Genomic DNA, 15378 nt, shown 5'->3' with positions numbered 1-15378 from the left:
ACAGCACTGCTCTATACTGTAGTCTGCCCCAACCGATGGCACCCCACCCCGACACACCTGCCCCCCCGTTGTGTGGTGCATTAAAATTGGAGGGGAGTTGTAGGGTGAAGACGGTGTCTCCACCATACCCCCCCCCCCCCAAAGTGTGTTATGTGCCCTATATGTCTATAAACAAAGTGTATTGTGCAAAACTAGTGCAGTAAGTTAAGAGGAGCGACCAGCGCCCCCCCCCCCCCCCCCCCAACCGGGCGGGGGCAGGAGGCGCACCTTTCCACCAAACCCTCACCCACCCCACTGGGATACCGGCGGGCATATGGGACCAGCCCAGTGGGGCGATAGGGCTCGCCCCCCGGATACTGGGGCCCGCCCGAGGTGCCAGGAGATCCACCTGAGCGGGGCGGGCACAACACCAAAGCACCCGCCCCCGGAGCCCCGAGACCTGGGCCATGGATGGAGCCCCCGGCCCAGGAGAGGGGGAGGAAGGCGGACAGGGGAGGGGGAAGGAGACGACAATAAGGGCAAGGGGCAGGGAGAGGAGGAGGAAGGGTGACGAGGGAGAAAGGACAGGCGGGGAGAGGCATTAAGGGGGAGGGGAGAGGGAACCACGGGTCACCCCGGCGGCCCACAGGCCCCGAACCGCGTCGCCGGGCCCGGATACCAGGGAGAGCCCCGCAATGCAGCACCCCAGGGAACGGCCAAGACGCAGCCGCCACCCAGCAGCCAACAGAGGGGCAGAGCCGCCCACGCCCAGCCAGGGGGGGGGGGGACAGCACCTATAGAATTAACCCACTGGCATGCAGTGAATCCAAATATTAACCCTTGGTGCCCACTGGAAGTGAATCTTGAGAAGTTGGTGATTAAGGTGTCGTTTGATGTAGTCTGCTAGATCCACCTGGCAGCAACTGGGTTCCTGGCTATAAAAGCATAACCATTAGTTACAAATTGCCAAATACAGAAACAGCAATGTAAGTTATCATGATGTGGTGGCTCTCGCTAACAGGCAGAATTAAGTAATCAGATTTAGGTTAAAATATTCTATATACGTAGACCATGTTTCTATAAATTTTGATATTTGGTTTTTATTTGAGGCAGATATTTTTTCCATTAAAATGTGATTTATGAGGAGATTAGACCATTGGTCGATATTCAGAGTTTGTTTATTTTTCCAGTTAACAAGAATTCGTTTTTTTTGCGGTAGTAAGGGCTACAAGTGTAGATTGAAATTGTTGTGGTTGTGGTAAGTCAGTTGTTGTTAGGTCACCTAGCAAACACAAGTTTGGAGGTATCCTACAGTCCAAGATAGCGGAAAGTTTTTCTAAGACTTAAGTCCAGAAATACATAACCGGAGTGCATCACCATAAAGCAAGAAAATAAGTGTCTGTAGTGTTTTGTAAACACTGGAGACAAATGTCGGAGTCTGAGAGTCCCATTTTCGTCATCGTATATTGAGTAATGTATGTTCTATGAATAATTTTATATTGGATACATTGTAAATGTGTGTGTTTTGTCATTTTAAATAAGTTTTCACAAACTTGAATCCAAAAGTCAGATTCCGGAGCTATAGACAAGTCTGTCTCCCATTTCGAGATGGGTAAAGACATTTTATCAGTATATGAAAGTAACTTATATATTTTTGAAAGTTTTTTTGTTGTTGTCGGAGAAAGCTTAGTAATATCTTTAGCTAAAACAGGCGGTTGGAGCATACCTCGAAGTGTTGGAATTTGTTTCTTTATCATACTTTTAACTTGCAGATAATGTAAAAAATTTCCGTTTTTTTTTTTTTTTTTTTTTGGAGCAAGGATGTATATGATATAAACATATTATCTGAGAAGAGATGGTGGATGTGGATGTGTAATTCCTTTCTGCTCCCACACACCTAAATAAAACGATTGGTTAAGTTGAAAGTCGGGGTTATGCCATAGGGGAGAAAGCCCGTAGGGCTCCACTTGGGTTTTTGTAATTTCTAGTGCCTTCCACCAGGCAGTCAGGGTGGCGGAAATCATTGGGTTTTTAAAACAATTATGTCGCTTAATCGATGTTGTAATGAAGAGTAAATCTAGAAGTCTGAGGTTATTACAATCCTTCTGTTCTAGTTCCAGCCAACAGTTAGTGTCTCTGTTTGGTTGTGCCCATATAATGATATATTGTAGCTGGTTAGCTATATAGTAGTGCATAAAATTTGGTGCCTCTAGACCTCTCTTGGATTTACTTTTCTGAAGAGTAGATTAATCTTTTGTAGTCTTTTTTTTTTTTATTCCAGTAAAATTTTGTAACGGACAACTGGAACCAGTTAGCCGTAGGTTTAAATGGAATCATTGAGAAAAAATAGTTTATTTTGCGTAAAACTTTCATTTTAATGGTGGTTATTCGTCCTATTAGAGAAATAGGAAGATTATTCCAGCGCTCCAAGTCACTATAAATGCTATCCAGAAGTGGAGTAAAGTTTAAATGAAATAAATCAGTTAATTTAGGTGAGATTTTTATGCCTAAGTATTTTAAATTACCTATAGGAAATTAGTAGTGTGGGTCCTGGCTTGCAGGGTTGCATGAATTTTCTGTAATAGGTAGAAGTGTTGATTTTGTCCAGTTAATAGAATAGTCTGATAACTGTGAGAATTTAGTTATTAAGTTAAATACTTCCCCTAACGAAATAGCAGGCTTTTCTAAATAAAGTAAAATATAATCGGCATAGAGATTAATTTTATGTTCTGTTACCCCAGAGTGAATTCCTTGAATCCTTCTTTCCAGGCGTATAGCTAATGCAAGCGGCTCAATAAATATTGCAAATAATAAAGGGGACAGTGGGCATCCCTGTCTTGTGACTCTCTGTAGAGTAAAACTCTGAATATAATCCCATTAGTAGTAACTGTATCTTAAGGAGAATCATATAATACTGACACCCAGTGAATAAATGACTTCCCAAAGCCAAATTTATTTAAAACAGCAAAGAGGAAGGACCAGTTAACTTTGTCAAAAGCTTTTTCTGCATCCAATGATATAATAACTGCCTTTTTATCATGCCGCTGTGACATGCTAATAAGGTTAAAGAGCCTCCTAATATTATTAGTAGAGTGACGATCTTTAATAAAGCCTGTTTGGTCGCTATGAATGATTGTCGAGATTACTGTTTCTAGTCTAGATGCGAAAGCCTTAGTGATAAGTATAATATCAGTGTTAATTAGTGAAATCGGACGGTAACTAGATGGAAGGGTGGGGTCTTTTTCTGACTTTAATAAAAGTTTAATTGCTGCTGTATTCATGTGTGGGCGTATGTAACCATTAGTTTTATTTTTATTTTATTTTTTCAAAAAGAGCTCAGTATTGTTCATTCGGTAATGTCATCATCATTGCTCTTTTTTTATTTTATTTTTATTTTTTTGTATGTTCGTGCGTGCATGCGTGCGTGGAGCAGGAGCGCCCCCCACCCCAACACGGCCCGCGCCCCCAACTCAATGCAGCAGGACGGGGCACCGCAGGCCCGCCAGGCACCCCACCAGTCCACAGCCCCCATTCCCCCCACGACCCTCCCGCCCCCAATCCACCCCCGCCATCCACCCCAAACCAGCCCCAGCCGCCCACAGGCCCCCAAGCCCCCGGACACCCCCCACCCCCAGCACCCCCCCCCCCCCATATAAAGCCGACCCCACCCCGACCAACCGGCAGCCCCCGGGGACCCCCCGCACCCAGGCACCGGCGCCGATGAGGGGCCGGACAGCGGAGCGGAGAGGGCAGCCGCGCCCACCCAACCCCCCGCCGCGTGGAGGGACGGAACACCGGGGGCAGCAGGGGAGATAGGGGCACCGGAGGACGGCCGGCACCCCCGAACCCCAGGCCCAGCGGGGAAAGGCCCCGGTTGTCACCCCAGCGTTCTTAGTGAAAGTTAACCCCTGTTTCTGAGTCCGCCAGCTCGCCGACTGGCAAACTCTACCCCTAAACCTTGAATGTGTCCCCACCCAGTGTATATACAAGTGTGTGTGTGTGGTGCATTAAAATTAGGAGCAGGTGAACCGGAGCAGAGGGAAATGATATCCCCACGCTCCGATCCACCCGCCTCCCAGGCATGTCAGTGAGTGTATGTGGTGCATTAAAAAAAATAACCATTAGTTTTAATTTGTTACTTCTCTTAAGAATAGTGGAGCAAGCATTAACCAGAAGTGCTTAAAAAATATAGCCGGATAACCATCCGAGGCCAGGTGCTCTGCCATTAGGCATACTATCTTACAACTCGTTTATAGTAAGTGGCGCATCTAACATATCTTTATATTCAGTAGTTAACTGAGGTATATTTAAGCTACTGAGGAATGCCTCAATATGCTCAGTGTTAGGCTTGTTAGTTTCTGAGTATAGGTTGCGATAATAGTTATAAAAAAATTTATTAATTTCTTCTGGTAATTGTGTGCATTCACCAGTTGTCCCTTTTAATAGCCGTTATAAGAGATTTTTCCCTATTGTGTTGAAGTTGGTTTGCAAGAAATTTACCTGATTTGTTATTATATTCAAAGTTGTTGTATCTTAATTGTTGTATTATAAACTCTGTCTTTTTAGATAGCATATCGTCTAACTGTATTTTTGTATTTTGTAAGTCGGTCCATATTTGGTTATTTGGGTTTATTGCGTACTCATCCGTCAGTTGTTTAATTTTATCTTCCAAGTCTTTTTCAAATTTTTGATCCTGTTTCTTTTTACAAGATGAATATGATATAATTTTACCTCTAATTACTGCTTTCCCAGCTTCCCAGAGAAGAGATGGAGATAAGTCTGGAGAGTCATTTATTTCCAAAAAGTCTGCCCACTCTCTTCTTATAATTTTGTCAAACTCTGCGTCGTTTAGCAGTGAGATGTTGCAACGCCGGGTGGTTTAAAGGTATAATCAACTTGTAGGGAAAAGGGAGACTGGTGCATGGTTGCTAATAATAATAGGATGTATTTTTGTAACAGTTTTATCAGCAATAGTTATTTGTAAGAAAAAAATCAATTATTGAAAAAGACCGGTGCACAGCGGAAAAATAAGGTAAATTCCTTCTTATTTGGGTTTTTAAGTCTCCAGCTGTCGACAAGGCCAAAATCATCCATATATTCCCCTATTACTTTATTAGATTGTAATCGCCTTATACATGTTGTATTATTAGAACAATCTGTTAATGGATTTAAGACTGTGTTAAAGTCTCTTCCAATAATAATAGTAGAGTTCGCTGCTAATTCAAACAGCTGAGAGGAAAAATTCATGGAAAAAGGCCGGATCATCATTATTAGGGGCATATAGATTACCAAATGTATATATTTTATTAAATTTAGTCACCTGAATTATAATGTATCGGCCCTCTGGGTCTGTTATTGTATTATTTAGAGTAAAGAATAAATTCTTATGTATGAGTATACAGACTCCTCTTTGTCTACTGTTATAAGGGGCAGAGTACGCTTGGCTATAATTCTTATCAATAAGTAATTTTTCTTCAGATTTTTGTAGGTGGGTTTCTTGTTGGAGGCAAATATCTGCTTTTAATTATTATTCTTTTTGCCTGTGAGCGAGTGCCACAAACATTCCAGGAAACCAGAACTAATTTATGCATACAAACAATATAGACTCAGTCCTGTGTATATATCTGTATAGGCTATTTGTTAATATTGGCATGTTATAGGATAGAATCAAAGTGGTTAGGTGGTTTATGTAATTTGTGTAAAATAAGAGGTAACGTGTAAGTAAATATAACAGTGAAAAAATGGGTAGGGAGGTGAAAGTGAAGGAAATTAGTGGGGGATTAAACATGACAATACACCAGTAACTGGTAACTTAAGCAAGATTTTTTTGTTTAAATATACTTTAGATATAGTTATGTATTAATATTATATTTGTAATATAGCCAGGGAGTGGAGTTGGGGTTCCGGAATAGTTGGCCATCAATGTATAGCTTATCAATGACTATCGTAGTCCGTTTACCCTCCTGCCCATTTTGTCTCATTATATTTAACAGTACCTTTCGCCGCTCATTAATCTCTCTCGGGAATTGGTCATTCATTCCAAATGCGGTCCCTTCAAGCTCCCGTCCTTTACTTTTAACAAATTATTTCTGTTTAAAATGCTCAAACTTAGCGATAATAGGACGGGGTTTGTTGCCCCTACGGGCTCCAAGCCGTTGTACCCGGTGAAAAGAGATATTATTTACCGTCTCCTGAGGAATTTTTAACGACGTCGTCATAATTTTTTTTTATCTCGACCTCTGGATTGTCAGAGGTATTCTCGGATATGCCTGAGAATATTAAATTATCCCGCATGCTACGGGATTGGACATCCAAAACTGTTTATTTTAGCGTTTTATTCTCCTTTAGCGTTTTATTCTCCTTGTATTATTATCTTGGTTCACTTATAAATATTTTTTCATTAACATTCATGTTTCATGTTGCACCATCATACCGAAAAGAAATTCCTAGTTGTGAATGACTCTTTCACTAACAACAGCAATAAAATTGATTCTGATTGTGAATATTTTAAAACTTCAAGAGATCTTTACCTCAAACAAGAATCTTAGTCGACAAATTTTAATTCTAATTCTCTTCTTCTGATTTTCATCCCATCGAAAGTGTCCTTTATAGTTCACAAAGAACTACTCTTTTAACAACAACAAAAACACACAAAAGAAACCCAATTGTTAATGTATATGTCCCTAATAATGACAATCCAGCCTTCATTCACACACTTTTCTCCCATTTGTCATCAAATTCAACACTTTTCATGGGAGGTGACTTAACATAATCCTTCATCCAGTGGGTCTTAACCTTGGTTTAATTAAACCCCCAGTAAGTCAGTCTCAGGGGTTTGGCTGAGGTCAAAACATACACCTGATTCAAATGATTCATGATGATACGCCCCACTTGGCCATCACTGGCTGCAGGTGATCACGCTTCATTGCTTGGCCTATCTGTACAGCAGGAAACTTGGTGCGCTCAGTAGTCAGTTATGGCTGTTATGATGGTACATCGTGTTATATCTTAATTTTTTTAAATTATCTCATACTATGTTGAGCAGAAAAAGAAAGTGGTCGGATGAATGCAATATGAATTTACATGTATAATGGAGCGTATGGCATTCCATCCATCCATCCATCTTCTACCGCTTATCCAAGGTCGGGTCGCGGGGGCAGCAGCTTTGGCAGGGAAGCCCAGACTTCCGTCTCCCCAGCCACTTCAACCAGCTCGTCCGGCAGGATCTCAACGCCTTCCCAGGCCAGCCAAGAGACATAGTCTCTCCAGCGTGTCCTGGGTCGTCCCCGGGGCCTCCCGCCGGTGGGAGACCTCTCCAGGGAGGCGTCCAGGAGGCATCCGAACCAGATACCCGAGCCACCTCAACTGTCTCCTCTCAACTTGGAGGAGCAGCGGCTCTACTCCGAGTCCCTCCTGGATGACCGAGGTTCTCACCGTATCTCTTAGGGAAAACCCGGACACCCTGCGGAGGAAACTAATTTTTATATCCGGGATCTTGTTCTTTCGGTTACGACCCACAGCTCGTGACCATAGCTCAGGGCAGGAACGTAGATCGACCGGTAAATCATAAAAGTTATGAACAGAATCGGTGACAAAGGGCAGACTTGGCGGAGTCCAACCCTCACTGGAAACTATTCCAACCTACTGCCAGCAATGCGGACCAAACTCTGACCTTGGTCGTACAGGGACCAAACAGCCCGTATCAAGGGGCTCAGTACCCCGTACTCCCGAAGCACATCCCACAAGACTCCCCGAAGGACACGGTCGAAATCCTTCTCCAAATCTACAAAACGCATGTAGACTGGTTGGGCGAACTCCCATATACTCTCGAGGACCCTAAAGAGGGTGTAGAGCTGGTCCACTGTTCGCTGACGAAAACCCCACTGCTCTATGCGTGCTGCTGTATATGTGCATATGGTGTTCCACAGGGTTAAATTCTGGGGCCTCTGTTGTCACCAGGCACTGTGCGAACCTTGGTTCAATACCGCTCCCAGACACACGGCTTTGGTGTCCGTGAGCAAGAGACCTATGCACCGAACTGTTCCCTGGGCGCTTAAGTAGCCTGCTGCTTCAGTGTGTATAGTGTGTGTTTGCTGTGCAGAGGTAAAATTTCGTGTACATGACACACACAAAAAAGATGATTAATTTAAAAAGTAAGAAAGAAAATTACAAGAAAATACACTTTCTTTCTCTAGAATGTACTATTTCCTCTCAAATGACACAGCCTAAAATTGGCCTCCAAAATATATTCAAATATCACCAATATTTTTATGCCGAGAAATTAATAATAATAATGCATTGGATTTATATAGCGCTTTTCTAGACAGTCAAAGATGCTTTACAATGGAATGGATACATTATTCATGCACTCACACATTGTGGTGGCGGTAAGCTTCTTAAGTAGCCACAGCTGCCCTGGGGCAGGCTGACGGAAGCGTGGCTGCCAGTGTGCGCCGACCACCACCAAACATTCACACTTTCCATACACCAGTGTGAGTAGCACTGGTGTATGGAAAGTGGAGGCAATGTGTGTGAAGTGCCTTGCCCAAGGACACGACGACTTGCGGAGCAAGTTTTTTCCTCCTTCCTATTCTTTCTCACCGTCTCATTGTACTGGCGAGAAAGGGGAGGGACAGCAGTTGCACAGCACCCATGGAAAAGCAAGGAAATGGCAGCAGAAGCGACAACACATGCTCGTAAAGGAATACAGTAGTTAAGAAAATGAGTGACAGCAAGAAAAGAGTCAAATGTGGACTACCAACTGCCAACACAAAGGCAGAGTGGAGAGATTACAAGAAACAAAAAATCTCTTGTCGATCCTGCTCCACAAACACCACTACAGCCACCCGTTTCATGCCAAGGGAAGAATAAAGAAGCCTGATATTAACATTCAAGCTTAAAAGGCTATCCCAGCCATCTTTGGGTGGTAGGCGGTCGACCCAATGTCATGTTTTTTTGTATAAACGTGGGTTTCCAAGATGGCAGGAAGTGCATATTTTCCAAAGCAAGTATTTTCCTTGCTGATATTGCCACCTTACAACACTCCCGCCTCTGTTCCTCTTCAGATAGCCTGGTTGTCTTCAAGTTTGTGAGATCATGTGAGAGCAAACAGAGGACTGAATTATTGCCTGGTATTAGAAAATAGTCTTCTTGTGTGTGGGGAGGTGTGTTGAAAATGTCAGCGCACCCAAAACACAATAAAACCAAAACTGTTAAATGCTAATTTTTTTCTTAAAGTCACAAGATTTTAAAAGTCCTTGTATGTGTACTGTATTGTGCAGCTATTTATGACACCCGCAAATTGAGACGTGTGATCAGGGTGGTGCTATCAAAATATATTTAAGATGATAAAGATAATTTGTTCAATGAATGTATTTCTACAATGATTCAGAGCAATTTTTCCACGCTTTTGTCATATTTATAAATTAAGTCACATCAACGGAGTGCCGAATCTGTCTGCCTTCACATCGATCAAATCAGCCAAAATTGCGTTTGCACCACCTGCGCTACTATTTAAACGTGCTTTTTGCGAGTCTAAAATCGAGTCTACTTTTTGTCACCAATTTGTGAAATGGCTTGGCATCTGCAGATCAAATGTAATTTCCAACTAGCGCATCTATCAAATTCACAAACACACTAAACTAGACTGGCCCTGGCACGAAAATGAAGATATGCCCGTTTTTAGGCCAAACACAGTTTACTTTCTGTCACCAAATTATGAGATGAACTGGGTGTGTGGCGTCCGTGTCCACTTAAGACTCGACTAGACTTGCTCCGGCATCAAAATGAAGATATGCCTGTCTACATAGTGTAATCATTAGTTGTTTTTCTTGCTCTCTTCACATGCAGGGGATGGGACAGCGCAGCTCTGCCTCTTCTGCCTACCTTTTTTTTCTATTTATTTTTCTTTTTTTCCCCTTCTGCCTACCCTTCCTGGCTTTAACCTCTGAAAAAAAAATATATATATATATTCTCGTTTGTCATGGGGGTAAAGTTTGGTGGAGGACCCAAACGCAGGGAAGCAGGGCAAGCAGGCAGAGGTGATGTACAAAAAAATAATTAAATTATTCAAAACAAAAGCAAACTCCAAATGGCAGTAAAACAAAATGTGGGGAGGACAACAAGGCGAAAAACTGGCAGCATGACGGGAGGAAAACGACAATGAATCGACGCAGACAGAGGGGGAGACAGGAGACCATATACACACACACACATTACAGACACAACAAGACGCACCTGGGGCAAGACACAAGTGGCTGAGGGCACCGATTGGTTGACACGAGGAAGGGCAGGATAACACTTAACAAGACCATGGGAGACACACAAGGAAAAACAGAACTTAAACATGACAGTACCGGGACGGCTCCCAGACGTCCCTAAAACAAAAAAGTCCAAAAACAGGGCGGGCAGAAGGGGGCACGGAGGTGGGAACCTGGCCTACCCATCAGGGCCAGTCTGGAGGGCGTCCCGGACGCCAGACGAGGGGAGCCCGGCGGTGCCCGTCAGGAGGGCGTCCCGGACGCCAGACGAGGGAAGCCGCAGGGCGTGCGCCGCCGGACGAGGAGCAGAGGACGGCCGCAGGGCGTGCGCCGCCGGACGAGGAGCAGAGGACGGCCGCAGGGCGTGCGCCGCCGGACGAGGAGCAGAGGACGGCCGCAGGGCGTGCGCCGCCGGACGAGGAGCAGAGGACGGCCGCAGGGCTTGCGCCGCCGGACGAGGAGCAGAGGACGGCCGCAGGGCTTGCGCCGCCGGACGAGGAGCAGAGGACGGCCGCAGGGCTTGCGCCGCCGGACGAGGAGCAGAGGACGGTCGCAGGGCTTGCGCCGCCGGACGAGGAGCATATGTTGCCATGTAGTCCGGTCCGGGCAGTAACATTGGCAAATGTTTGTAATCCAATAAATTCCACTAATCAAACGTGTACCGCTGCAAGGATTGTTAAGCTAAATCTTCCGCATATGCGTAACGTTAGAGGAAGTTGGTGGTGACATTCATCAGTTACAGAAGAAGATTCGGTGTAAACAAAATAGAAACACAGCTGAGTCAAATGGAAAGTTGATCCATCATGAGGGGCCGACTCACGATCCCGTGACGTTAGTGAATACTATCTATAAATAGTATAGTATATTATAGTAGTGTAATGTTTAATGTGTACAATTGTTTGTACTATTGTGTATTAAAATGTACACTGGCAGAGTGTACAACTTGAATTGTCTCCATCAGCCAGATGTGACACTCGCTGCTCACCCGTAAGGTCCACATTACAAGTTGGGCTACACCAGGATCATGGGAACTGGCACACTCCCTCTAATTTAAGGATAAATCAGAGCAACTGCATATTTAATAGAGGCTTGAATGTGCACTGTGGTTGGAGAGAGGAACAAGCCCATAATAAATAAGGCTTCTTTGATCTGCCAATTCATGGAAAATGAAAATGCAATTACTTCCACTTGTAAAATCACCAATGACCTTTAAGATGTGTGCAGCACAGAAGATACTGTTTTCTGCATGTGTAAGATTATAAATTATTACTATACACTCTGCAATATAGAGTTTACACTAATACAAATCTAGACTGCATGACGAACCCTGGCTGACTACCTAATTCAGATTAAACCACCAGATTCAGACCAGGAGCCTAAAATCAGGGACTTTATTGTCAGTGTTTGTTCATGATAGTCTTTTAATTTCCGTAGGGGGCAGTAATACACATTACAATGTGGATGAGCTGAAAAAGAAACCATGCCTGATGTCTTCTGTAGATTATCATTGCTTTCACAATGAATTAATTACATGGTACATACACTATACTGTACACCGATATTATGTTAAATATGTTGTCTCAAAATGAAGGCATGCTATTAAGCATTTTAGAAAGCTGCCTACGGTGTAATATCTGTGTGGAGGAAATGAAAACAGCAATAATTCAAGAGCATGAACAGCGATTTAGGCTGTCAGGCTGATGTGGAATCTGGTCTCCTCAGGAGCCAATCAGGGGGAGGTCTATTTCCAGAGGTTGTGAGCACAGCACATTTCGGCTGGCAGATGGTATTTGAGAAGGAGGGGTGTGCAATTTACAGTAAACATATTTTTTATACATGACAGGTCATGCAGACAAGAGTATGGCAATTTAATAACAGCACTCCAACAAACTGACAGTACAAAACTAAAGTGAGGCAGAGTAACCTCAGTGTGATTCTCTAATAAGCCACAAACGTATTTGCTTTGGCACTTTGTGTATCTTTTGAATGAAGTCAAATTAATGACAGCAAGGAAGCACATTCCACCACAAGGTTATTACAAATCTAAAACTACATACTGTGAGGCATTAGACTTAAGAAAAAAAAAACACACATCCATGAGACCAAATTGTTATGTAGAATTTTTATATTCCGTTCCGTTCCGTCTTCAATTCCGCTTATTTAATTTATTTAATTTTTATATTATTTAACAATTTAACAATGTTCAGTTAACCAATAATTCAAGCATTTGGGTAGTTTTCAGACTACATTACTGTAAAAGTATGCCTCTCAGAGGAGGAGGAAGATGAGAGATAGTGAAAAAAGTGTCTTTGGAATGACCCAGCTAGGGATTGAACCCACAACCTCCCATTCTCAGGGGAGACACTCTACCACTAGGCCAGTGAGCTGGTCACACTGAGTGATCTATCTAGACACACATTTCCATTTTTAAACACTATATTATATATATTGTAATCACTTATAATAATTTACATACAAAATACATTTATAATACAATAAATTGATACAATAAATATATTTCAAAGTGATCTATCTAGACTTACTTTCTATTGTAACCAATTTCATAGGTTGTTTGGCTAACCCAAAAAATTGGTATGCCCGTAACCATCTGGAATTGTCAATGTCTGACTAATCTATTGGTTAATCAAGCCAATATGAGTTTAACCTACTAAATTGGTATTTTTATTTTTTTAACCAATCCATTTTTAGAGTGTGGCTAAATCAGCAGATCCTAACTGTTACCAAACATACAATTTGGGGGAAATCTGTTTCGTTCATTTGTACTGCTGCGGTTTAATAGATATTACATAGTTGAATTCATAACTGACCAACACCATGAAAATAACTTTTTACCTTATAAATGACGGCGGCCGCGGCCCTATTAGCAGCTGCTAAATTGCTAACGTACATAAATAACACTGCAACACTTACGTGAAACCACTAACTTAGATGGCATTTTGATCACACAAAGGGGAAATAAATCCGGTTTGAACAAACTTGTAAAGCCTTTGTATGATCAGATTTGAAAGCACTCACCGGCAAGAGAGGAGGTAATTCCATGTAGCAGCGTCGCCGAGTTGGAAAAAAAAGTACTCCTAATACTTCATCACCAATCCAACATTTCCACCTTGCGCATGTATATCATGTCCTTTCATCAAAGTGACTGTCAATGCTCTTGGGCGGAAAGTTGATGGTTAAACCGCTAGCTTTAGCCCTCCTCGCTATTTTAGTCCATTAACACTGCAACGCTACGTTCCTGCCGCAGAGGCAATAGTCACGTGACGTCTGGATCTCTCTCTTTTTTTTCCTTATTTTTTTAGAGAGAGCTCAGTATTGTTCATACGTTTGTTCATTACCGATTCAACATGTCATCATCATTGCTCTCTCTTTTTTTCCTTTTCTGTGTGTGTCTTGTGTGCGCGTCAATATGTGTGCGTGTGTGTGCATACACGTGTGAGTTTGTGCTCATTAATTCACCTGAAACCTATTAAAAATCTCATACCCTTCACCTAAACCGAAGACTTCAGAATCCCGCTAGAGTCGTGAAGTTGTCAGGAGACCCAAGGAAGGATCAAAGAAAATAAATAAAAGTGAAATCCAGCACCCACCAGACACCACCTACTACCCACAGGGTTACAAACCAGAAACTTTCACCAACCCCAGAAACATTCCAACAAATTAGGGAGCCCTCAAGAGACCAAAGAAAAGACTGAGAAAAGGAAGGAAGGATAGATGAAGCAGAATGAGATCCACAGAAATCATCCTCCACCGATTCAGCGACTATAGGAAGAAGCAGATTGTGTTTGAATTTCGGTAGATGCTAGTGTAGTGGATCTGGCATGCAGGAAAACCTCCACCAAAGAAGGGAGCCGTCAAACCCGGCCAGGACAGGGCAAGCACAACCCCCGGGGCCACCAGTTGGAAAGCAAACCCGGAGCGCCCCCCACCCCAACACGGCCCGCGCCCCAAGCCCAACGCAGCAGAACGGGGCATGGCAAGCCCACCAGGCACATTCAAAATTCAGCAGTGTTTAATGTAACTTGAAAGAAAAAAGAAAAGAAAAAAGTAACACTTTATAATGAGTACACACTACTAAGCATTAGTTAATAGTAAGTTAATCATTCATACAGCATGTTTCCTACATGCATATTCATTAGTATGTAGGTAATAAACACAGTCATAAATGTTTTACCCTGTCAGACCGCAGTGAGGTTGTCTTGTCATTTACTGTTTTATTTTGAAAATTCTGACTCCTTTCGTTTCAGGTCACTTGCCCTTCCTCATGTGGTGTCAGTGTCAACCCTGATTCCTGATTGTGTCCACCTGTTTCGCATTACCCTCATGTGTTAAATGGTCGTGTCAGTTTTAGGACTCAGACGCAGACATAGGAGTTTGAGGCCAATGCAGATATTTATTAAACAAAAAAACAAAGGCTATTAAATGTTAAACTAAAGGCGCTCCAAACAGGAGGATGTCTAAACTACAAACAAAACAATATCACTCCTTAAGTAAAACTATACTGTGGCTATACAAAGTTACAAACCAAAGTTCACACAAGAGACAGGACAACAAGGCTGAGGACTGTGACTGGCTTGAGTGGCTCTGACGAAAACACTTAGGCACAAGACAGGGGTGACGCAGACCATTTAACACATGAGGGTAATGGAAAACAGGTGGACACAATCAGGAATGAGGGTTGACACTGACACCACATGAGGAAGGGCAAGTGACCTGAAACGAAAGGAGTCAGAATTTTCAAAATAAAACAGGAAATAACAAGACAACCTCACCGCGGTGTGACATACCCATTGTTAATACGCTCATCTATACTGTGCTCAATGATAGCATTTTCATTTTTTATAAATGATAGCTTCAGTATTTCTAGATTATGTTTTTCATCATTTACTAAGAAGTTATTTAGGAATCGTCAATAGTTTTTAAGATAATTTAGAAGGTGTATGTAAATGATTAACGAACTATTTGGATATACACTACAGAGAGTTCTCAAGTTACGGCGGAGTTCTGTTCTTACGCTGGCGATGTAACCCGAATTTCGACTTAAGTCGTCTTTCCCCATTTAAGTCGTTATATACATCAAAATACCTTGTACTGTAATTTTTCCGCACGGACATTCATTGCT

General features: G+C 42.7%; 1 protein-coding gene across 1 annotated transcript in view; it reads left to right on the top strand.

Moving 5' to 3' along the window:
• Window positions 1-10964, top strand: part of LOC147158163 (uncharacterized) — a 13109-nt gene extending 2145 nt beyond the window's left edge. Inside the window, exon 2 of the mRNA XM_086062932.1 lies at window positions 7122-10964. Within this exon, the coding sequence (XP_085919058.1) occupies window positions 10325-10834 (510 nt within the window). The 5' untranslated portion in view covers window positions 7122-10324 and the 3' untranslated portion in view covers window positions 10835-10964. The remainder of the gene's footprint in view (window positions 1-7121) is intronic.
• The last annotated feature ends 4414 nt before the right edge of the window (window positions 10965-15378 follow it).

Source organism: Leptonotus elevatus, chromosome 19 (assembly GCF_054856555.1).
Source record: "Leptonotus elevatus isolate MCC_2025b chromosome 19, RoL_Lele_1.0, whole genome shotgun sequence".
NCBI classification, from domain to species: domain Eukaryota; kingdom Metazoa; phylum Chordata; class Actinopteri; order Syngnathiformes; family Syngnathidae; genus Leptonotus; species Leptonotus elevatus.
The sequence above is the reverse complement of the archived record's forward strand: the minus strand, read 5'-3'. Positions and strand labels throughout refer to the sequence as shown.